The 25311-nt window shown below is 39.3% G+C and overlaps 2 protein-coding genes and 1 long non-coding RNA gene across 3 annotated transcripts; 1 reads left to right on the top strand and 2 right to left on the bottom strand.

Moving 5' to 3' along the window:
• Window positions 1-1748: 1748 nt before the first annotated feature.
• si:dkey-78k11.9 (P2Y purinoceptor 1) lies at window positions 1749-3536 on the bottom strand. The gene has a single exon (XM_059332867.1). It carries the CDS (start codon window positions 3534-3536, stop codon window positions 2562-2564), a length of 975 nt encoding a protein of 324 aa, XP_059188850.1. The 3' UTR covers window positions 1749-2561.
• A 2304-nt stretch (window positions 3537-5840) lies between these two features.
• On the top strand, window positions 5841-11824 carry LOC131971434 (uncharacterized). The gene is made up of 3 exons (XR_009394382.1): window positions 5841-5869; window positions 7730-7866; window positions 11756-11824. It is a non-coding gene; the product is annotated as an uncharacterized LOC131971434 (long non-coding RNA).
• Window positions 7515-15157, bottom strand: ccn5 (cellular communication network factor 5). The gene is made up of 5 exons (XM_059332870.1): window positions 15095-15157; window positions 13668-13884; window positions 12971-13219; window positions 10382-10623; window positions 7515-8116 (listed from the first exon to the last, which is right to left on the bottom strand). The coding sequence occupies exons 1-5, from the start codon at window positions 15155-15157 to the stop codon at window positions 7829-7831; spliced, it is 1059 nt and encodes a 352-aa protein (XP_059188853.1). The 3' UTR covers window positions 7515-7828.
• Window positions 15158-25311: the final 10154 nt, after the last annotated feature.

Genomic DNA, 25311 nt, shown 5'->3' with positions numbered 1-25311 from the left:
CCGTGTAGCCCCCTCTTCCATAACAACTGTCTGTTAAATATTTTTGCATTATTGCAATATTTTTTTGTTGTCATTTGTTTAAAAAAAGTTTTGTCTGTAATTAATGACAGTTGACTGATTTTAGCCTAAGTGTTCCACAAATAAAGCAATGGTCATTTTTGGGTTTTTTTCCTCTCCAAGAAATATTGCAGTCAGATCCGTGATTTGATAAACTGAATAATGTAAGTTTCTGCACTTGGTGTATCCAGGAAGTAACATGGATCAACTCTTGGCTATTAGAATTTTTCAATTTAAAATATATAATTAAGGTTATCTATAGTAAATCCGGGCTACACGGGGGTGTAGTTAGGTGGTTAGCGCTCTCGCCTCACAGAGGGTCACCGGTTCGCCTCCCGCCTGCGGCTCTTCTGTGTGGAGTTTGCATGTTCTCCCATGTCAGCGTGGGTTCTCACCGGGTACTCTGGCTTCCTCCCACTGTCCAAAAACATGCACTTAGGTTTAATTGGTGACTCTAAATTGTCCGTAGGTGTGAATGAGAGTGTGATTGTCTGTCTCTATGTGACAGCCCTGTGATAGTCTGGCGGGCTGTCCAGGGTGTAACCTGACTCTCACCCAATGTCAGCTGGGATAGGCTCCAGTCCCCCGATTGCAGATAAGCGGTTAAGGTTAATGAATGAATGAATAAAGTAAATCCATGCGGAGCTTTAAAACAGCTTAGACTCCAGTATAGGTTTATATATGTTCTTGTGTAGCCTTGTATGTTTTCCTTCTTTTTCAGATTCCTCTGGGGGAAGAAAACCTTGTGACGGTGACTTAATGTCAAACTCTCCTTCTAGCTGTTTCTAACATGAAAGTTTTTAACAGTTATGTGTGCTTCTTGTTATTCAAATATGTTCTTTCAAAATAAAGACATTTTTTATGTAAATATAAGGTTAAAGCAGACTACCATCTTGAATTCCTCATACCGGCATTTTTTTGGTTTGCTGGGCAGTGGCCGTGTTCAAGTCCCGGGCGTTCCTGGATGCATGCCACCATCGCTACAAACTGTGAACAATCTTAAAACAGTGACTGTGCAACTGTTTTACAATGTTAAATAGAACCGTTGTATTTCGTAAGATGTCATAAGAACCGTTGTATAAGGAAAGGTTGTTTACCACTATCAAAACTTTAGTGCGTCACCAAATACCTGCTGAATATAATGACATTCCATCATCCTCAGCTGGAGTTTGTGTTTAGTGCTAATAAGCAAATGTTAGCATGCTAACATGCTAAACTATGGTGTATTGCTCATCTTTTCTCTGATTTTGCTCAACTATGCTGACAGGTTTCTTAAAATCTCTGATAAGTTTTTTTTCTTTTGGAGGCACAATGTGCATGATCAGGGTTCCACACATAGTTTCAACACCTGCACACAAATCTACCATTTTTCTCCAAGCCCTTTGATGTGGCGTGGTGCAGTAAGTGAAGCTTAAAGTTTGCAGCTTTTGTATTTTCACACCATCACACTATCAACTTCCTGTTTTAATACAAAAGAGATAATGCATTTCAGTGAGCCTTCCTACCAGAACCATGCTATGTGGGCCTATTCACTCAGCAAAACTTTCTAATAAAGAAGTGACATTTTCAGAAATTATAAATTGTCTTTTTTTATTATTTTTTTATGGGCGTTAACAGCAATATTACCACCACATGGAAAAAAAAGCCTTGATTCTGTATAATATATATACACAAACTGAAAGCTGGGAAATGTGAAAAAAACAGAATGCAAATCATCCAATCACATTCAGACTTGATGCTGCACTCGTCTGGGGCCTCAGCAATACACCCACCAAGTGAGAAGTCAATTGGATGAACAGTTTGAATTGAGTTATGCCAAGGACAATCATACAAACACAAACTAACATAGATTTAGTAACATGATGATTTAGTGCCACATATGGGCCAACTGGCACCAAATCTGTCACGGCCACTCAGACATGATATCTATGTGGTTGCAATATCATAAATAGTTCACAACATATGGCATTTTTTTAAACAACCATGCCCACAGCCTTTAAGCAAATTTTTAAGGGCTAACATGAGCAAAACTGTAGAGCACATCAAAAAGCTGGAGAAGTGACATTTTCCAGCTTGGTCCATGGATGTTCTTGACCAAATTTAGTGGTGATAGCTCCAAATTTGTAGCAGAATTAGCAAAGAAACTTTAGATTTAATTTAGATTTATAATTTAGAGACTATTCAAAATGGCTAGAAATGTATATGGACGCAAATGGGTGTGGCTTATATGGATGGATTCATCTGAATACAAAGAAACCAGTAATAACAACAAAAAATAGTTTTTATGACTGAAGGTTCAAAAGTTAAAGACCAAAATGTAAAGTTTATTGTTATAGCGCCACCTTCTGGGAAAATTGCAGCAAATCCAACACTGGATCACCAGCATTACTTCTGCCTAGTTTGAAGTAGATCAGATGAACGGTTATCGGGACTTGCATAGGACACACAGATTTATAAAATACAACAATAATGGCAGATGATGCAATACAATTGTTCCATTTCAGTCACATATGAGACGTCAGGGTAACTTGAGTTAGGCTGACGGAAAACCTTGTGACAGCTTGACGAGCTCGCTGGAGCAGCTGCCTGAGCTGAAAAAGAATCCCTTCACTTCCATGGAGGTAAACCAGAGGGTTGAGAGCACTGTTCAGACACACAAGACCACGACTTATCTGACGAGCAATGTAGACTCCATTAGACCATTTACGACAGATCCTCTGTTTAAGCAGAACTCTTGACCAAAGGTTGAGGTTCTTCAATACATGATAGGGGATGTAACAGACAGAGAAGAGAAGAATCAAGATGCACAACAACTTCAAGCATCTCTGTTTCAGTAACTTGTCGGTGGTATTACTACGACAGAGAACAACAATCACATGTCCATAGCAGCCCAGTATGATGAGCAATGGGATAAAAAACCCAGTGAGTGTCCATCCTAGGCTGTATTTCAGATAATCCTCAACATAGATCTTGTTGGTGGTATCATAACATTTCTCAGTGCTGTTTACCGATGTTTTAGTGAAGAACATGTCCGGGAGACTTTGAACACTCACCAACAGCCAAACCATGACTGAGATCCCCACAGAGTGAGTCAGAGTTATCCTTCCCTTCACTCTCATTGGATGGACAATGGCCAGGTACCTGTACACACTTATACAAGTAAGGAACCCGATGCTGCCATATAAATTCAGGTTGAAGCAGAATCTTGTTATCTTGCAGAATGCCTCTCCAAAGATCCACTTATTCTCCATTAAGTAGTACACCACCAAAAAGGGGAGTGTGAGCAGGTACAAAATATCTGCAAGTCCAAGGTTGAGAACAAACACGTTGACGTTACCCAGTTTCTTCCAGTTGTGCAGCAAAGACTTCAGTCCCCATCCATTAGCCAGCAGACCAACGATGAAGACTAAGATGTAAACGGGAGGCAGGAATCTGCCTGTAAAGTTAAAGCTGATGTCTGGACAAGAAGAGTTATTCATCGTCTTCTGGAGAGCAGTTGGAATAGTTACTTCTCTGTATGAGTGTGCTGGTCTTCTGTGCAGATATAGATCAAATCAGAGCACGTGTGGTTCAGAGGACTTCCTGTTTTACGCCCCAACCTCTAAATATCACATTTAAGTTCCTGCACCTTCCTGCAAGTATCCAGGAAATAACATTGATTGGCTGATTTGTCAGAAAACTTCAGTTGAAAATATAAAATTAAAGTCATGTTAAGTGAATCCAAGCTGAGCACAAAAATTACTGGTTTATATTTGCTTGTGGGGCCTCACTTGTAGATTCTTTCTTTTTATGATTTATTTGATAAAACCATGAGAAATAGAAACTGACTGAAATGGTGCAGTGGGTCACAATGAATCATCTGTGTGCATTTGCAAGTTTTCTTGCTGGGTGCTGTTTGATTCCTCCCACTATCAACCACATAAAACCATTTTATGGCAGCCTGTGTCTTCTTTTGGCTCTTCAAAAGGAAACAGTGTGTATATTTCATATAGTCTATAGTTAGATTGCATGGACTGTACTACTACATTGTGTATGATATTAAATAACATATTTAAATAATCAACTTATTAAATCTGCGTTGTCGTTTCAAGAAGTAGCCTCATTGTTCAGATATATTCTTTCAAAATGAAGAACAGGTTTTCAGAAAAATGTTTATATTTTATGAATAAACTTTGCAGTTTATGTGTTTAAGTCAAGCATTTTGCTGGTGGGTGACTTGTTACAAATACGAGATGCTCAGATTTCTAAAAGAAGTATTGGTCATCCGGTAGGTTTAGAAGCGGTGATGTTTGTTATCAGTAATATTACAGAGACTGTTTAATATAATCCTGTTTAATTTATACTCTAATAATATCACATATCTTATAATACTACCTCTAATAAAATCCCTAAAAATGAATAAAAAATAAAGCTATTGCACTTCTTTCATCTGCAGCAGTGGATTTTTTTCTCCTGTTTTCTAGATATCAGGATGTCTAACAAGGTTCTCTGGCCTGAGTGAGGTACACTGCATGCTTATATGTGCAGAATTAAGCAGACATCTAGGCCTGTCATGATAACACATTTTTTGGGATGATATATTTTCCAAGAAACTATCACAATAAACAGACCATTTTATGTCACTAATATATATAGAAATTAGGAGCATAATAATCCAAGTACATCCATTTCCACTGCAATGAACTTTTAAATCTCAAGAATATTAAATATTGGAATTGATATGTGGAAAAGAAATATTCAAATATCCTAGATAAATAAAACATAAATAAATAAAAATAAATAAAATAGACTCTCAGGCTCTGTTATCAAAAAACAGCACTGAAATAAATAAAATGTATTATAATATGTTATATTATAAATAGTATATAAACAGCTGGAATGGCTGCTTGGGAAATATAGGGTTTTTTCGGCAATTCGTACTGTCTGCCAAACATTTGCAGCATTACACAACACAAAAAAACACAAAAAGTCTGCGTTACAGCATTATTTGGGGATAATAATAATAATGGACGTAGTCACCGTGACGTCACTCATTGGTTTGTAGACTGCCAGTTGGAAGCATCGAGTTCAGCGTTACATTCATAGACATATATACATATATATGTCTATAGTTACATTCGTTGCCATCTTGTTTCCGATACGGGGAGCAGACCATATTTTGACTGTGGAGAAGCGACAGGGATCTGACGACACTGACTACACGCCTCTACACCGGCAACCTGACTGAGCGAAGTCACTGCTAATTCATGTTAGCATTAACTGGGATGTAAACGTCCTTTTTTCTATCTATATAACGTTATATATAACTTTATTGACACAGTGCAGTGGATAGGCATTGCTCTGCTTCTCTCCTGATGACGGCTCGCCTTGTTAGTGACCTGTCAATCAAAAGTAGCCACGCCCCAAATCATAGGATTCTTAATCATCTATTTTCTTCTAAATGGGGCCATTAGTAGAACTATTAACATCAAATTGTCTTGAAGATTTTTTAATAGCGATTGAGAACAGTGTTGTCCTAAAAAAATTTCTGAGGTAATAAATCAAGTGAGAAGTTTTCTCATTTTGCACTGAAATGAATGGACAGACTTTTTTTGCAGTCAAATGTAGCACCCCCTACTGGAATTTTCGGTACAATGCAGCTTAAGGCTGGTTTGCCTCCAATCTCAGAGATTGCCGCCTGGTTACTCGGTTACAACGCGTCCACTGTACGCAGTGCGTGGCTCCTTTAAGACGCAGGGCAGTCTACAGTGTGTGCGCGCGTACATACTATTGGGTCTGTGGAATGAATGGACGAGCAAGAAAGAGCGAGCAGGTGATTCAGGTGACAGTAAATGCAGCGGGGGGCGCTCTCCATGCCCAACCGTGGTTTTTGTTCCCGGCTGAGTAAACTGGGTGGGATGGTTGTTTTAAAAGCACTTTCAGGTTCGTTGTATTGCTGGTTTGGGGTGCCACTGCTCTCATACCGGCAGGTTGATTAGGCTGAAATCCGAAATGTCCCCACGCCACACCGGCTTTGGCACCAATTCCATTAATTCCATCACATTTTATGGAATTGTGCAGCCATTTCGGAAACTTAGCTTCGAGTAACACACTGTGTTTGTGTCTGTGTTTCAGCTAGCCAGTCATGCTCTGTGTGTGTGTGTGTGTGTGTGTGTGTGTGTGTGTGTGTGTGTGAGCCCCGCCTCCCAGAGAGCAGACCGACTGACAGGAGCAGGAAAAAAGCAGCGCGACTGGCAAAAATGTTGGCTTATGTAATTTTATATATCGAGCGATAGGTCGATATGGTAATTAACGTGACAGGCCTACAGACATGAACAAAAAATAAGTAATTAATAGTAACACTGGGGATTAATGTGTTTTATGGAATATCAACAATACCTTCTGTGGTGCTGTGTTTTTATTTGTGCAAGTTTTTAAAACCTCATTGGCAAAGGAAGAAGAGTCCTGCACAGTAATTATTGATGTATAAAGAAGTGAAACGTTGGGGAAAACTACAGTATTTACAAAATTAGTTTATAAATCTGTGAATATTACGTGAAAAAATATTAATCGGAAACACAAAATTCAGCGAGTAAAAATGCAAGACATTATTCACTATATATAGGAGACATCTATCCAGAATTATTTTTGCAGAAAATAAAGAAATAAGTGCAATGTCAAGTGACTACAAACACACAAACACAAAACTGTACACATTTAAAGTTGCATTGCTCACGTCATAAAACAATATCTGTCAACACAAAGGTTGGAGTCATTCTGTGGCATAACATTTCTATCAAACAAACATATGTTTAAGTCATTCAAATTGGCTCTTCAAGCCAAAAGATTGCTGGTTAGCAGTGTAAATATGTCTTTCAAACTATCTTTATGACCAGTTCAACATTATGGCCAACTATCCTGAATTCATAATTTAGGTATTTAGGTGAAAAAAAGTATTTTCAATTAGAAGAACATTATTTTTCCTGGCCCAGATACACTAATGTAGAATTACTTGAATTTAATTGGCTAGCTTGCCCTACATTTTTTAACCCTGTGTAAAAAAAAAAATACAAATTTTGAGCTTCATACAAGCCTAAAGATTTGGAAAAATCTTTGACTTTGACTTGACTTGCCTTGTTCAGGAGCCTCAGCAATGCATTTAAACAAAAACTAAATATAAATCACAGATTACACCAGCTTTAGTTTCACTGTATTGGCTCCTGTCACTTTGAGGATCGATTTAAATGCCATTTTGGACACACACGGCATAACATATACACATTTTTAGGCTCCTCTGTACTAAAAAGAGTTGTTGTGCCCTCTGACATCTAAGATGAAAAGTCTCAGAGAAGGCAATCAGTGCACATCTTTCTTAAAACCTACTAAAAGTTTTACATTGAGGCTAGCCTTTTTTTCATTGTTTAATATCCTGTATCTCCTGCTTTCCCTTTTCTTGTTCCCGTAAAGCACTTTTTTGGTTCTGTGTTTAAAAAAAGTGCTATATACTGTAAATTAACTTGTTTTCTCTAGTTTTGCCAAATAATAAGACCACAAGTATAGTGGCTTCCCAAGGTGTGAGAGTTTTAAAAGAGCTGTGAATAAGTGCAGTTTGATATTATAAATGTGTGAAGATCAAAATTAATCAAAAAATCAGTCACAGATTTGATCTACAATGATCATTTTCTCTTTCAAGGTCCATTGATTAGAGGATGCCTCTGTGGGTCCACCCGATGATAAGAACCAGCCAGTGAAGTCCTCCTGCTCTGAGTGAATCAGCACTCGTCCCGGTCGATCAGGGTCTGAATCCCCACAGAGCAGGGTTACTGAAAGGTTTGTAGGGGCAGTTGTTATGACAGACACATGAATGGATCATCATCACTGGTCGCTGTAGCAGTCTGCCAGTGGGGCAGCGGAAGGTCACCTCAGCCGTGGTCGTCTGATAAGGCGTGCAGCAGTGGGAGTCAGTGCATTGTCCGCAGTACCGGAGCTGGTAGGCACGAGTGCTGTAGCAGCCCTGGTGAACAAGCCGAATGGGCCCTGGTGACGTGTAGCTGGCCTTGCACTGCCCCTGCCGTCCCCACTGGGAAAAAAGCATGCACATACATAAGTGTGTTCGTGAATAATTACTCAGAGTGCCGTACTGGTTGTTAATTCAGAGCGCTGTTGAGATATACTGTTTGGTTGTTCAGAGCACCACACATTCAGAGCGGCACAGCGTTCTATGGGAGCAGTGTCTGCAACTTAAATGCTGGAAGGGGCCACAATTTTCCATGGACACTACCACAGGGCCACATATAGGACCGTGCACATCGCCAGATATGATGAAACTGCATTTTTAAATATGATAACAGTGCAGTAACGTAACATATTTCATGCTCAAATGCATGTATAACAGTATAAATAGGAATACAAAAGGTTTGAAGCAAATAAAAAATAACCGCTTACTGTGGAACAGCAGAGCAACATTAATTGCAAGAAGTAATTTTGTGCATTTTTACACAGTACTTTTTTAAAGATTTCATGCTCAAATGCATGTAGTTGTACTGAGGGCCACTTCAGGTGAGGGTGCGGGCCGTATGCGGTGCTCGGGCCTCCAGTTGCCCATCCCTGAAGTAGATGGAGCAGCTGAGCACCAAGTACAGAGAAACATTGGCAGTTCGTGAAGTTGAAAAAACAAACAAGTGGCAGAACTCTGCATTTCACATGTTGCCACAAATGGTTTTGCATTATGTAGTCTTTTTTTTATAGTAGTAGTCTTTCGAAAATTAATTTAGTCTGTTTATCTAAAGGAAAACACCAAATTCAGGCACCAGGTGGCACTTGTTTAAAAATGAAACATAATATAATGTAGTAAGCCTGTCAGGCATTCTGTATTGCTTTTATATATATATAGTCTCCTGTATTTATGAGGTGCACCTAAATGCACCACGAAGTTGTCAGCGCCCACTGTTCACTGTGACCGCAGTCTAAATCAGTGGACAGAAATATAATCCGCTCAAAACAGAAGGAAGTAACTAAGACATACAAAAACAAGTTGTCTGTCAAAACCTACAATTACATTTATCAAACTGTGTTGTTATCTGGCAAAGTACACAGCATGGCAAATAAACACTAACATGCATTCATTCACTTTAAGGCGGTTTATTCTTCAACTCTGTCTGGGAAAATGCTGTACTCAAGCTGTTGTTTTGGGTTGTTGTATTTGGTTGCCATGACTTTGCAAAGGACTGATGGTCTTTGTTGTGTATCAGTTGCTTATCTTCAAAGTGGAGATAGAGAGGATGACCATATGTCTGATTTTAGTGTAGCAGACAGCTCTGCAGTCATAACTGTGATGTTATAAAATTTCATAAAACTCAAATTTCTGTGTTTGTATCAGTGTCTTACAGACTCATATATAAAGCCATGACAGTAGACAATGCTTCAACAACATAGCTCAGAAATGTTTTTAAATCACCAGTTTTAAGGTGGCCATGCAAAATTCTTGTCCAAATGACTGCCCTTGTGGCCAGAAGCGTTTTTTGAAGAATATTATTATGTCACAGTGAAAAAAATAAAATTCACTTCACCATTTATCCTACTAGACATTTGTGTGGCATTTTGTCATTAGTATCTATAAGTATATCAATTCTTGAGTTATGGCTAAAAATGTATTCTGTGAGGTTACAGGTTACCTTTGACCTCTAAAATCTAATCAATTCATCTTTGAGTCTAAGTGGCATTCGTGCCAAATTTGAATAAAGGCCTTCAAGGTGTTCCCGAGATATTACGTTCACAAAGAGGGGACGGATGGACAACCAGACTACATAATGTCACTGGCACGGAGGCATAATTATGAAGCAGGCAAAATAATTAACAGTTTATTTAGGGCCATAATAAATCACCAGTCTGAAATAGTCTGATATAGAGAGGGCACAAAGAGCAGCGGCACCTTGTGAAAAATGTCAGTGTAAAAGAAAAAGTCAAAGTCACAAAAATCTAGTAACAGTACTGTGTACCAGTAGGTGACCAATCGTCAATTCACACAGAATATAACTATAACTATTTCTACCTTAACATTTTAATTTGATTGTGCACAGCAGCTTTGTACTGGAGAAATCTTTGGGAAAGTCAGTTTTGTTGTGTTGGCCCTGATTACAATAAACATATTCACTTACCTTTTGTTGTACCTAGCTATGCAGACAATTTCAGAGACAATTATCTCAAAAACCGGCACAAAAAAAGCTTAGACCATTTTTTGTGATTTGGATAAAGTGAACATTTAGAGCCCTCAATGGAACCTAATGGGACATATGAGGGGATATAGCCTGACAACATACAGGCAGGTAAATAAACAGAAGCTCACCATGGGTTTCCTCTGAACAGGCTGACCTGTATGGCAAGGCCGCACTTTACAGAGTCGAGTTTCCATTTGCAGCTTACAGGCTGGGTTCCGGTTTGAGACCCGTGTGGAAACCCCAGCCCCACAGCTCTGGGAACAGGCACTCCACTGGGTGCTCTGTTCTATGCAGGTGGAGGCAGGTGGGGTCAATTTGTTTAGAGGATGATCCATCGGGAGAGCCGGCCACAACCTGCCAGGTCTCATGGCTGAGGAAACCAAATATAGCAATGATTAGAGTGAGAAGCAAATTCAGAAAATTCTAATTCACACCACAGTTTAAACCGATGTGCTAAACTAAAACTAGATGCTGACTCAACTCATTCACCTCCCTGACTCAGTTAAAGTCTCATTGGATTGTTTTTTGCTCAGAAAAATTCAAAATTCAAATCTGATCCAGTGCTTTGGATTTTTGTGAATATAAAAACCCAAAGCAAATCTTAGTTTCCCCCAAAACTTGCATATACAAGTCAAAATAATTAGCTGATTTTCAGGAATGACTTGTGAATTCAAGTTTCGTATCCAAGAACAAAATGTTCTATTGCTGCTCTCATAAGATTGTTTGACTTGTGTTTGGAATTCCAGATGTTTTTAGAGTGGCTTCATTTCCCTAACACACCCTCTCTCACTCACACACTCCCCTTTAAATAGAGTAATAGTCTCTACATGGCTTCATGTTTAATTGTTTCACAGCTGTGATTGTTGTTATGAAACTAGGAAACATGGTGACTGAGAAAAAAAAATATGTTTTAACTTTTCCAAAGAAATGTGGGTTATATTTGGACTCTGGGAGTTTCCTTTGGCCAGCCACACCCCAGTTTAATACAAAAATGCTCCAGTAAAAACTTCCAGACATGACTACAAATGACAAATCTCTTATAAATGAAGGAATGATTATGTTGCCATCTGGACTAATTATCAATGAGCAACATTTGTAGCAGAGAAATCCTGCAATAGTAAATGTTGAGATATTTCTCACACTGGAAAATGTGATGTAAATGAATGTGATGTTGCAATAAAATTGAAATAACTAGTGTGACAATTTCGTGCAGAATTTGACAGAAAACTTGATACCACTGCTATGTCTGATTATTAAATATGAAGCTCGAGCCAGGAGGCGGTTAGCTTAGCTTATTAGTGTACAGACTGCAAATAGGGTGAAACACCTAGCCTTTCTCTGTCCAAAGGTTAAAAAACCCCACAACTTGTTGTTTTCATACTTCTTTTAGTTGGTTTTTGTATTGATTAAAGTAGAAATAGACCCCCCAGCCTTTCTAAGTGGTATAATTATTGGTGCCATTGTTGCAAAGAAGACAACTTGATGCTTTCCGTTTTCCTCAGAGCCTACAACTACCAACAACACAGGACATGCTGCAATTGTTTCCAAAAGAAACATAGATGTTTGTTTCTTTTGGACTACTGGGAGGAGGAGATTTATTTTCAAGCTCTGGGGGGGATGCTGGCGAGGAGTCTGGCCAGTGTTCTGGGGAGCTGGCAACAAAACCAGGTTCAGTAGCCTCGACGGACATATCAGAAGCAAAGAAACAGAAGAGGATGTTAACGGAAGAAGCTAAGAAGAGAAAAGGACTGGGTGACTGAGCAAGAGGCCGTCGGGCAAGAGAAAATGTCTGACTGGTTGTTAAAGAGCTTTGTGAAATAAAAGGCTGCAAGACAGATGCCAAGCTGGACTTCTTGCTGTAAATAGTAAATAATATAAACTGGTCCTGTCTTTCTTGTAATTCCTAGTTCATTTGCATTGAATGTCATCGTTTGCTATTTCTTCTTCCACAGGATAGCTGTTGTAAGCTACTTTGTTAGGTTGTGTTTTGTTTAGTTCTTAACCATTTTGTTGAGTTACTTGTTAGCAAAATGCTCTTTGGTAAGCTTTTATTGTGAAAGAACAAAACTGATGGAGTGAAGCTTTAATCTGACATTGTGCTGTCTTGGTTATGACCATGGAACACATGTGTTATTATTCATTATGTTCATAAATAGAGGCGCAATTTAGAAACCCTTAGAAAAACACTGCTGTAAATCAAGCTTTCTTTTTCCCGACCTGGTAGCAGACACTAAAAGCGTGGCTTTTAGCAAACCATTCTAAATGCTGATGGTGTCATTATTATATAGCCATTGCATTGTACAGTCGACATTGACATTACAATAATAAGTAAAAGCATAAAATGTGTCTATTGCCACTTTAATAAGCTTTATAGCAGCTCTTAGAGATTTTTTAAACCTTTGGACAAAGTCAGATTAGCTGTTTCCAGTCTTTATGATAAACTAAACTAATCTGCTGCTGGATGTAGCTTCACATTGACCATACAGACATTACAGTTGTATCATCTCATCTGACTCTCAGTAAGAATAAAGAGAATAAGTGCATTTTCTATAATGGCAAACACTTATTTTATCTGTTATTGTCTGCTATAAAGCTTGTACTGTATTCCACTGCTGCTGCTCGTAATGAATCTACTTTATAATATAAATAAAGCTTACATTCTACCCTTAACGATTGGATTAACCGCTATAAATCATCCATCCACCTGTATAATTTACCTGTGATGGCATCCTGAATGACTGTGTTCTCGAGGTTCTCACACACCCATTCCTTGCAACATTTCCCCGGAAGCCGGATATGTTGTGGGTTGGGACAGTCTGGAGTGGGAAAACGGATGTTCAGAGGACAAGTGGGCATACAGCTCACCCCTCCACCTCTGCAGTGGCAGTAAGTGTCACAGGAGGGCTGAAACGACTGGCCCTCATGGTATGTAATGCCGTTGACTTCACAGCCCAGATCCTCCTGACCTGTAGGAAACACACAGCACAGACGGTGTCTTAACTTAGGGGGACAGAGTGGAGGAAAATGAGAGAGAGACGTGAGGACACAGGAGCTGCTGTCCCTGCCAATGGTTATGTAGTTTTATGGGAAACCAGGCCTCTCTGCTAAGAAACTGAGGAGTCTGTTTTTCAATCCATGAGTGTTGTCTCTGCAATCTATCATGCTGGTTAAAGGGCAGTCATTAGAGGAAATGTGTCAACAGCAGTCCTGGAAATAGAAGTTGAAACGTTTTGGAGCTCTGGCAGAGCAGCCGCCCGGCAGGCCGTCCCGCTCTGCTGAGCAGACTTTAAACATTAACTGTCTGTTTGTCCCGCTCACGCACACTGACTGAAGCATTATGACCTCCTCTCTGTATGTCCTCCACTCTGTCCTACCCACACAGACATGGGCCTGGTTGTTAGAGGAGGCACTCACTGACACACTCCCCAGGGTCTCCGGGGAAGCTGGCACTGTAGTCGCACTGCAGTCCTCTCTGGCTGTCGCAGGGGAACATCTCAGTGCAGGGCTCGCCTCGCTGCCGGGCACACACCTGGCAGCACCGGCAGCCATCCTGCACCAGTGGGACTCCTGAGGGGCAATGGGGGACAGAACTGGGGCAGTGGCAAGGCCTGTCACACAGCTGGCACAACACCTGCAGGGACAACACACATGGGAACAGATTAGAACAGGGGTAGTACTAGTTTACTGCCTATGGGAACATGATCATGATATTTGATTCCACAGACACTCAACAACTGAGCCAATGAAAATAACTTCAGACTTCACCAAATACATAAAAAAAGTCTATCCCAAGGCATTTACTGGTTTCTGGCTGAGTTGAAGTTGGAGAAAAAAGTGAAATTCCTGTGAATTCCTGTGAAACATCACATCACCAAACCAGACATATTTAGGCTATTACATTTGATCCTCTTAACTAATGTGAAATTTATTTCAGTTTGAGCATGAACATCATCACCATCTTTACCATCACCACCACCCGATTATTATAATCAGCACCTATTATCCTAATTACATTTTCACATTAGGAGTGTGTTAATATTATTGGTATCCTCAGAAACTGCACGCTGGTGTGCGTCAGTCCAAACCAAACCACTGTTTCCAATTACATGATTCTGGTGGAGCCAAAACATAGACGAGTTATGCATCATTTAGCATGCCTTTATGCAAGCAAAAAAAGGCTAATCGACTCCAAAAATCGTAGTCGTCTAAGACCAAAATTACCAATTAAAAAGACCAAAATTACCAATCAAATAAATAACCTACCACAAACATACACTGCAAGTACATAGGACACTGTTTCTTTACTGTAAATCAACCTTGTACTAGAAAATTTGCCCTTGAAAATGCAGACAACCTGGTGTCACAAGAGCTATGCCAACAAGTCAATCTGCTGAGACTATAAGAATGATGAATACCGATTAGATTTCAGAGAAATAAAAGATAATTCTTCAGTATTATGATTCATATTTTAAATTTTGTTTCTAGCAAAAATGCCAAAAAAAGTCCACTTCCTGCCTCTATTTCTGTCCAAACAGGATGGTTATTATCACTCTCCTCTTTGTTTCAAATCAGGTTAGACAGGAAGATAATAATCCACCCATAATACAAATGAAATATATATAATGTATGGATAAATAATCACATTGAGACTTTTGTGACTTCCTGTGCAGAAAAAAAATCAAATTAAAATTTGACAAACAATGTCTATCAATTTTGTTACAATATTAGAGCCAAGAAAAATCACACAACTTCCAGACCAATTCTTTCTCTCTCACATACACATATTACATTATAATCTAATTCAGAACAAACTACTGTAAGTAAACAGGAACAGGCCTCACCTGTGTAGCCACACACAACAGAACAGCCAAAGCTATCACACAGTCACACAACAGTCGGTCCATGGGGGCTTGTGTTGCTGATGGAGCTCAGTCTGTCTCACGAATCTGTGTGACGATGTTTGCCTACTGCTCATTCTTGCGCCTGCTGACATTTATAAAGTCTGGAGTCTGATGTCAGAGGCTGACTACCGTGTAAACAGCCACTGGACCAGCATCAGAAATGTTTCACATTCCTCCTCCCTGCTGCCCATTTCCACTTCCAGACACACACACACCTCCACCCCCAAGTCTTTCCCCTCTTTTTCCTCTCCTCCCTCTCTTTCCAGTCTTGTGGTGTTCTAAGTTTACACAGCTTAACACGAGCTGAGGGGAGAAAAATACATTAGGCCAGTTGTCTAGAAGTCAAAAAACCTCCGGGGCTTTTGTGGTGACGATTCTGAATTAAGTCTACCAGATTTTTATCTTGCTGATGTTTTTACAGGCTTCTGCTTCACTGTATGGTGAGTCAGATATAGCAGATGATCTTTTGAAGGTACGCAAATAGAGCAGATATTCCCACAATTTAATTTTCATCCCAACACCTAAAATATTTCAGCCAGACTTAAAAGAGATTAAATCTGTCTCTTCCTCTGGTTTCCATAGTGGAAGGGCATGAACTTGAGTCATCGCAATGTCATCTATTGTAAGAGAACTATTCCTCTGAAGATAATTTAAATAGGAGCCTGAAACCAACAGGACTCCTCAGAATCCACAAGGACACATTTTGTATTCATAGACTGTATAAAAGAAGTGGACATAGCCACATTGGCGTCACCCACTGGTTTGTGAACTGACATTTTAAAGCCTTCAGATGGCATTTTGGCCATCACTATTCATTGACTTCATCTTTGTTTACAGTGTATACCAACATTAGCTAATTCGCACTAAACACACCTAAAGATGATGGGTTGTCATTAGCTTTGAAGGTATTAAGTCAATAATGTTGACCGAGTGATTGCACCAAAAGTAATGTTTAATCAAAACCACAAATGTCAAACTCATAGTGGCACTAGAAGAAAGGCTGAGGATCACCAAAGTCTCTTGGGAATAGGGTTGGGAGATGTCTACCACATTGGCATATGACAATGTACACAGTGAAACAGTATGATGGATTATTGTCAGCGCAAGTCATCCACACCAATCAAATCACACTGGCACAAAACCCACTAGAGGGGCTATATCCACCATTAAGAATAATTATTACTGCCTTATTACGTATTTCACCAGAAATTAGCACATTGCATAAGTGTTTTCTTTCAATCAGAATTAAACCTTTTTAAGCACTTAATAAACGCCACCAGAAACCTCAGGCCCAGGTTTAGGTTGAAGGTTGGGACAGTCAGTGGTCATTGACTGTCAACTGTCACAAGGGACAATGCCATTGTCCATCAGCCCGTCCCTCTTTAGGAATCATGAATGTCTCTAACAAGTTGATGTTGAGATGTTCCATTGATTAAGTAACATGTTTGACCTGCTGGTGGTGCTAGATAAAAAGTCAGAGCATCACCAAAGACCTATGGGTTCATCCTCTGGGGACCATGAATGTCTGTACCAAATTTCATATTAATCCATTCATTAAGTCTTGATTAATTTCAGTCTGAACGAAATTGGTAGTGACCGACAGACTGACATCCCTATAGCAGCTTGTGTGGCAAAAAACGTTACAGAAATATTTAGTTTAGAGTACAACTTTGTACATACAGCATGTTTCAAAGCAGGATGCCGTCATTGGCCGCAATATGCCTAAATCTAAACACTACAGCAAAAAGACTGCAGTCACTGAAACAGAAAGTAAGCCATTCATGGTTAAGGGATTCAGTCAAAAGTAACACTAGATTCCTGAATTTCAACTTCAGCCATTTCTCATAGAGCTGGGTGGGCAGTGAAGACATCCAGCAATGAGTTATAAATAGAGGAAGACAGACAGAAAGAAAGAGAATAGGAAAGTATGCAAGTCTGGGCCCTGGCAGGTGGGCCCCAGGTGGCCAGCAAGTGTAGATGTAATGCAAGGCCTGAAATTGAGCTTTCTTTGAAAACTATGCTGTCCTGGCCACCACTCCATGTGTTTTCCATGCTCTCCAAGAATGACAGAGGCTGGAAGGATTGCACTGTAATAGCTCTACTAGAACATACACCAGTTGGGCAGAATATCTCAAACTATAGTATATAAGAAATATAGCCTACTTAGACGATTGTTTTGGATGGAAAGGGCCTTTCTTGGTGCTTAAGATTCTGAATGGCCATAAGTAAACTTACTAGGACAACCTGTATGAATAGACTGGTTTCATTATGATTTATGACTGTGTGAAAAAGATGTAGCCAAGTCATAACATCAACAACTGGAGCCAGTATCAGTCATAGTGAAATCATACAGTATCTGCCAATTCAAACCAAGAGACACAGAGAACACGTTTTTCCAGAGCGCACAGATGTTGGAGGGCTCCCAGACAGTAAAGTATCAGTCTTACTGACGGTGGACACAGTTGAAGAAACCCCCAAAATCCTGCACAATGGTTCTCATTCAGTTTTGGCGAATATTGTTTTGGTATGTGATGGTATGTAGGAAAAGCCCATTGGATCCCTTGTTGATTCGCGAATGAAAAAACTGCAGGGCAAAGCAATGAAAATATTATCTGTCCTGTAAATGTTAGAAAAGAATGCACTGATCTGAAGGAAAAATCACTCCACCAAATCTGTCACTGAGGAGCAAAAATGTCTAACACATGTTCAGAAAAGTTGGCCAGTAACCCAAAAATACCTCAGAGTGGAAGCAGAACAAAATACAGCCGAGACTTACTAGACTGTTGTAATGATAGTCAGTCAGAGCTGACACTGTGCTACAAGTATGCACCGCTGAAATCACATTTACAGATGTGAAACCCTGCAGTTCTGCTTGGACAATATACCATTTGTGAAAATTAGTTCCACAGTGAAATTAGACAGTAACAAGTGCTGATTGAATATCCAGTGTCTGTCTGTAAATTCACCACTTTGGTTTCAGACTGAAATATCTCGACAACTACTTGATGGATTGCCATGAAGTTTTCTACAGGCATTCATTCAAGCCCTGACTTTTCATCTAGCACCACCAGCAGGTTGACATGTGTGCTTTTTGGTGCCAACTGCCTCAACAACTATTGGATAGATTGACATGACATTTGTTTAAATGAAATTGGTAATCCAGACTTTTCATATAGCGCCACTGACAGGTCACTATTCATTTTTTCCAATACTTTGGTTTATGACATTCCCGTCAGCCTAACCTCTACTTTGAATTTAGTTCTAATTTGCATAGCAAATGTTAGCATGCTGACATGCTAAACTAAGACGTCGGATATTGTAAACATTATACCTGCTAAACATCCTCATTGTGAGTATTTTAGCATGCTGGTGTTAGCAAAGTACAGCCTCACAGAGTCGCTAGCATTTGTTTGTTAAAAATATTGAGCATTAACTGAAAAACGCATTGATAAAATGACTGATATTGCCATTGCCATATGTTTCACAGTATTATTCATTTTCATTCAAAAATATATGTAAATGTTCATGGGAAGATTTAGGTATTTCTACCAAAAAAAAAATCTTGATTCCAAAACAATTAGTATGCCAGGACATCCTGACAGATTTTTGCCCATCAAAAATATTGTGCCTTCTGTGACCTGGATATTGCACTAATCCATGTTGCAATTTAGAGAAAATTTTGATTAATTTTGCAGGTCTAGTTCTGAGTTAACAAGAGGCTGAGTTGCACACAAACACAGAGATTTGAAGTGCATACGTAGCAAGCTAGCTTACAGGTACCGCACAGTAAACAAACTGTCCAGAGGCAATTTATGCAGGAGGAATATTTGCTTTGCTTTCAGTCTTGTTTTTGATCAACTAAAATCATAGAAATCATTGCTGCCATTTGAACCACATGACAACTGGTTAAAGAACATTACTTTTATCCCACCAAAAATAAAGCATTAAATACTCCACATGCTAACAATTTGATTATGGAGTTATTTTTGTAGTTTTAACAAATAAGAACCATCCTACTAATACGCTCATATTTTTAGGTTTATGCTTTTACTGAAAGTACATTTTCGTAGCCCCAACACTTGTGACCTCAGAAAAACCCAGACAATATTCAAGTTTGCCAGTTTGTTGGTTTGGGTGGTGCCAACTAGATGGGTCTGATTTGAATGCGACTCGGAATAAACTGTGGGCTGTCCAGCTCTTTTCCCAGGACAATATTTGACACATGCATAACATGCAGAGCTGCTCCAACTGCACTTGGTAATTGGTGTCTGAGGTTTTGGCAACATGTAGTGCTGAAAGTTTTCCAGTCATAGACAGGTTGGCTGTGCCAGATCTGCAGGTATTCTTTCAGTGAAGAGGGCAGATTAGCCGTGACTGCTGGAACAGTCAGAAATAGCAAAAAGTATGCAAGTGGTCCAGCTTTGCAGCCTTGAGTCAGAAAACACACGTGAGTTGTAGTCTGCTCATGATGTTGATGTACTGAGTTGTACTGACTCATTATTCCAGTAAGGATTCTGGGGAGGGCGGTGACCAGCATCACTGGATCACCACCACACCCTGTAGAGGTCACAGACAGAGCTGTCCTAATCCATTCAAAACACAATAAATGCTTAAACTGCACTGTGTCTGTTCTGTCGGCTTCTCTTCTGTCTTTCTTTATGTCTCTCCTCCAACACCCCTCGGCTCAAACAGTTTTTTTTTGTGAGTCAGCACAGAAGTTAATTTCATCTTGCTTTACCACTGGCTTAGAAATAAAATGGTTAAATTTAAGATGAGATTTAGATTTAAATGACTTGTATTTGTGAAATGACCACTATATATCTTTACTTTATGAATCTTGTTAGTAGCCTGAAAAGTGGAATATGTGCAGCTTTAAACTAGGGTTGCACATCTCTCTGTGATAAACGACTTGATTCGCATCTAGATACACAGGTTACGATACGATTCAAAATCGGTATGCTTTTATTACAAACTGATTCGATTTGAATCGATACAGTGTGAGAACGATTCGACTTTTAGACAAAAGTTTTAGATTTTATCTATCTTCTGATTTGCCATGGAGTTAAAAATCTGTTTTATTGTTGGTATTGTTGGTTGTTAGAACAACAAAAAGACCACAAACATCTTTCTACATTTAATAATGTAAAGAAAAATTGTTCTAGAAGCTTTTTTTCCTGTCACCCATTCAGATTTATTATGGATATTATTAAAGTAAAAAAGAATTAAAAAACAGCAGAGAGTCTGTCTCCCAGAAAGAAACACTTATCCATCGTTTGTCACCAGAGAGGCCCATGGAGTTGCGCGAGAACCGTTTCCTGGGCAGCTTCAGCTCTTGAGTTGTTTTAGAGACGCCGACGCAAACTGTAAGTGTGTGAAGCTGCCAACTGATTCTAAGTCTCGCGATACCCAATCCATGACTCTACAACCGATTAATCTAGGAATTCATGGCTGAAATGTATCGATTGAGGAGGCTGCTACCGACGCTGTCGTATCTCTCCCTTGTTAAACCGAATATCTGGTCGCATCGGTTTATTGTTCACAACTCTACTTTAAACAACTCTGTCATAAAGCTTTCAATAGAGAGTAAAAAGACAGGAGTAGGGGATGAACTTTTAAGCATATGGAAACATTTCTTAACATTCACATAACGCAATGAACAGCAAAAAGCACTTTCACCACTAAGGTAGCCATTTCCTCTGAAATCGCTCTTGCAAAACTGCAGAGGAAATACTACAGGTGCACAGCTGTTATATGATGTAATATGCAACTTAAATTGTCCGAAGCTGTCTAAATATATCCAAAAGAACAAACTGAGACATGATTTAATTCGGCCTAGCCACTCAGCCAGAGACTAAATACAGTAATTACCAAAATTCCACACACCAGAAGTCTAAAAACGTCCGAGAACAGAAACAAAAACCACATATGTACACTTTCCAGAGAAAGACAGTTTTCTCAAGAACTGATTTTGTAAGTCCTTTGTCAATGTGCATATTACTGCCATTTATATGAATAATGTGTCAATATGTGGTCCAGCTACAGTAGGACACACAAACGCAGACAGCCAGGACTCCCATAACATGAATAACTCCAGCTGCAGCCAAAATGTTTTTCCTAAAATGACACCTAGAATTCCAGACATTCCAGCTCGACGTGTGAAAATCCCACAGTGTTGCCACAGGAACACCCAGAGCCGACGATAAGGACATCATCCTGACCAAAGGTCACCTCCTGACGTACACAAGGTTGAGGTCAGTCCAGTGTCTACAGCGACAAAAGAAAAAATGGTCCAGACGCTCATTCACACCTACTCATTATGACAGCTGCACTGACAGATGTATCAGCAAAGGTAGAAACAACATTCTGTATATCACATACCATATCAAAACCCAAAGAACGTTGCTCTAATGAGAAATGACAACTTCCTAACCCGTTAACCTTCACGTGTCAGATTCTTATCCGAGATTTCTATATGTTGGTCTGTTAGTGTGTCCAGACTGAACTATCTCAACCACTTTTGGATGGATTTCATAAATTTATGTGCAGACACATATGATCCCCAGGTGATTAATCCTACAGACTTTGGGGGTCCTCTGCCTTTTTATTTTGCACCATGAATAGGACAGGTCAAAGTGTTTTTTTTCTATCCAGTGATACACATTATATCTACATCTACAACATGGAATGGCACAAACGTTTACACTGACATTCATTGTTCCCAGATGATGAATGGTTGACATTTGTGGTTTTAAGTGTCTGGACAGCCACAACACTTCATGTCCCAATATTCATGTTTCCTTTTCAGGGCAAAATGTAATAACTTTCATCCCCTTACTTTTAGATAGCGCGATCATCAGTTCAAATTTTTAAAAGAACGTTTTCCAATACCTGAACAACTAATGACATTCCCATTAGCCTTAGCTGCACTTTTAGCAAATGTTAACATTACATTCTGCAACGCGACATCACCTTTGTTGTCTCTACGACATTTATATGGACAAAATATTCAGTTTTTTCCCTGATTCCAAAAAAGACAAGATTCATTCTAAGGTGTTTACATGGCTAATGAAAAGGAATATTCAACTGAAATTCCCATTGACATGCAGCCGTGCATACTCCAGTTAGTGTGATATTTCTCAAAGTTTTACACCGTTGGTGAACTGTGCAAACAGTCTTCCTAATTCATTCCTGCAACCACCTCCTGAAAAAATCAGTTATTATATTTTTGCGTATTCAAAAACCTGTTGATATACCAGTCTGGCATTATGTTTAAAAGAAGGGATGTTTCTTTTGATCATACAACTCTTCTGCATCCTTGCAAACTGTTGGCAAGTTAGTTTGTGTACAAAGCATTGGCAAATAGGCAAGACACTGTTGCAGTAAAAAAAAAAAAACACCAATTGAGATGCACATTCCATGCACTGTATGCATATCCAAAGAATGCTCCCTAAAATCCAAATAATATCGGCATATCCTATGTTTAAATCAGAAAATGCTCCATTTGGAATAAGGCACAACTGTGACCAGGTAACACAGAACAGCTAGCATGCAGATTCAAGTGTTGTTTTTCAATTAATATTACTATATGGCCTCCTAACACACTGGTTCTAATACTGGGCTATACAAAAATTATATTGCTGCATATTGCTGTCTCATCATCCTCTCAATTATGTAAACTTTTTTTTTTTTTGTCCGAGCCCGGTTTCAGGAGGTGTTTGTGGAGAGATGATTGCAGCAACACAGCGTGGAAATAACCCACTGCATTCACTGACACACCTAAACCAACAACACATCCATTTCTAGCTTCTGTTACTAAAAATAAATGAGAACAAATAAATAAGGAACAAGGATTCAATTCACGACAGCAACCACTTCCTAGCATGGTACACAGTGTCAATATTTTAGCTGAGATTGTGCGCTAAGCACAGGGAAAGGAAAGATATATTCTACAGACAGCTGGAGACTTCTGAAACACAGAAAGTTTTTTATACTGCTATTATACCCCCACAGAAAGCTTGAGTTTGCATGATTTATTTGTTCTTTGACAGAACCATAGGGAGCACCTTGTTCATATCTTACTAACAAGGTCAATAATTCCAACGAATTTCCAGAGGCAACACCAATAACATTTTGGGTGCAGCTCAGCATCCAGGAGAATAAAAGCTTGACCACAGCTCAGAGATAAACAGTGCGTGCTAAGCACACCACAGTGCTCTATAACTGAATTATAGGTGAAATGGTTCAGTGATGTAATGAAATAGCAGTAACTTGTGTGTGGGAGTTGTGAGGATGTGCTATTGCAGTCTGCTATAACAGTGTGCAAGCATGAATTGTAATTCTTCACAATGTTTATAGGTTTTCTTTAGGTCAATTTCTGATAATGATTTTTACTGACATGCTGTGTTGTGTGTAATATGTAATGAGGTCTGGGAATATTTATATGTTTTAGAGACTAGACTTACAGATCTGCCATTGATATAATGTGATCCAAAATGCGGAAAGATAATAAGGATAAAACAATATTTCTTCATAATTCTCTTCCCTCAGTCCAAATCACATAATTTCTGCTCTGAGGCTGGTTTACCTGGTTTAGGTTTGACTTCAGTTTCACTTGTTGCAACAGATAACAATTAGTCTGTGAGTTTATGTTTCAGTGCCACCTGCTGGAGATTTTTAATAGCCCTACAACCACAATTACTTGTTTTTTAATAGCTGCCCCCAAATATGTCAGGACAGATTTGCCTGTAATTAGGCTGGCTCTGAGTCCTTCTTATCTTTAGGGTGGGGGGTGGGGGGTAACTCACAGTCAGAGCTGAGCTACAGGCCTGGTAAAGGTTTTGTCCTTGACCAGCATCTCTGCTGCCATTATGTCCAATCATGATGACAACTCTGACAGATTCAACAAGCCATAGTGCTCTAATAGAACAGGGGTCCACTTAGTGCCCCAACTGTCAAGTGTTCTTCATTTTCTTTCATTTGTGACAAGTCTGAAGCTCAGTTAGGTCATTTTGAATGATGCACTTTCAGGACTGCTCACTAAGGATTTGACAACTCGATGCTTATTAACCATGACTCAATTTTTGGCCATTTAAAAAAAAAAACAATAGAAGGTGAATCTAAAAGCAATAGTTCGTACTTGACATTATGGGAAATATGCTTGCTTGCTTTCTTCCCCTTAGCATAAAGGCTCACTACCTTACACATAATTAATACAAAAATAGAAATATTACGATACTCCAGGAAGTCACTGTGCCCAGCCAAGATATACCGCGCTTTCCAATAAGCATGCTACTGTACTATTTAGTATGCTAAAAAAACATTAATTCAGTATGCCAAAAATACCACGATGCTCAACTCCATCCGGTCACATTTTGCTGTATGCAAGCAAGCATGCTTTCCTGGCTGCACAGTCCTCTCACCAGTATATATGATCCAAAGCGCACTATTTTGGCGAAGTAATTACGTCCCAATTGTATGCACAGTGCATGAAGCAGTACATTACTGTAAAGACAGCTGCACAATGAACTCAATTAAAAAGAAAAAGTATGCAATTTCGAATGCAACTATAGTCTTGTACAAAAACACTAACTGTGATTTACTCAAATAAAATATAATGTGGTAATTGGAGTAAATGAGCTTAGGAGAAGGTAAGTTTTTTTTTAGTTTTTTTTTTAACTTTCAGACAGAGCCAGAAAAGCCGTTTCCCCATTTCCAGTATTCACGCTGAGCTAAAAAAATAACCTAAATCTTCCTCTAAGCATCTGTAAATATGTCTATATCCCCAAATGTCAAAATATTCCTTTAATGTTACAGCAAATAAAAATATGTATGACAATAGTGTTTGTCCGACTCCAACAGTTTAGGAGAGCTCTCTTCCTGTTTCAATATAAAGTGGCCCATACATGATTGGTTTTCTGAGTTGTGTAAGAACTCTGGCCTAAACAACCCTGACCTCAACCCCAATAAGCACCTTTGGGATGAAGTGAAACACAGACTGTGAGTCAGGGGGCCTTGGTGCCCAACATCAGTGTGTCTGAACAAGAAAAAAATACCTGCGGCCACATTCCAAACTTTTGTGGAAAGACTTCCCAGAAGAATCACAAATCACACATGGGTGTCAGTGATACTTTCGGTCAAATGCTGTATACTCACATTGC

This window comes from Centropristis striata, chromosome 5 (assembly GCF_030273125.1).
Source record: "Centropristis striata isolate RG_2023a ecotype Rhode Island chromosome 5, C.striata_1.0, whole genome shotgun sequence".
Classification (NCBI taxonomy): Eukaryota; Metazoa; Chordata; class Actinopteri; order Perciformes; family Serranidae; genus Centropristis; species Centropristis striata.
The sequence above is the reverse complement of the archived record's forward strand: the minus strand, read 5'-3'. Positions and strand labels throughout refer to the sequence as shown.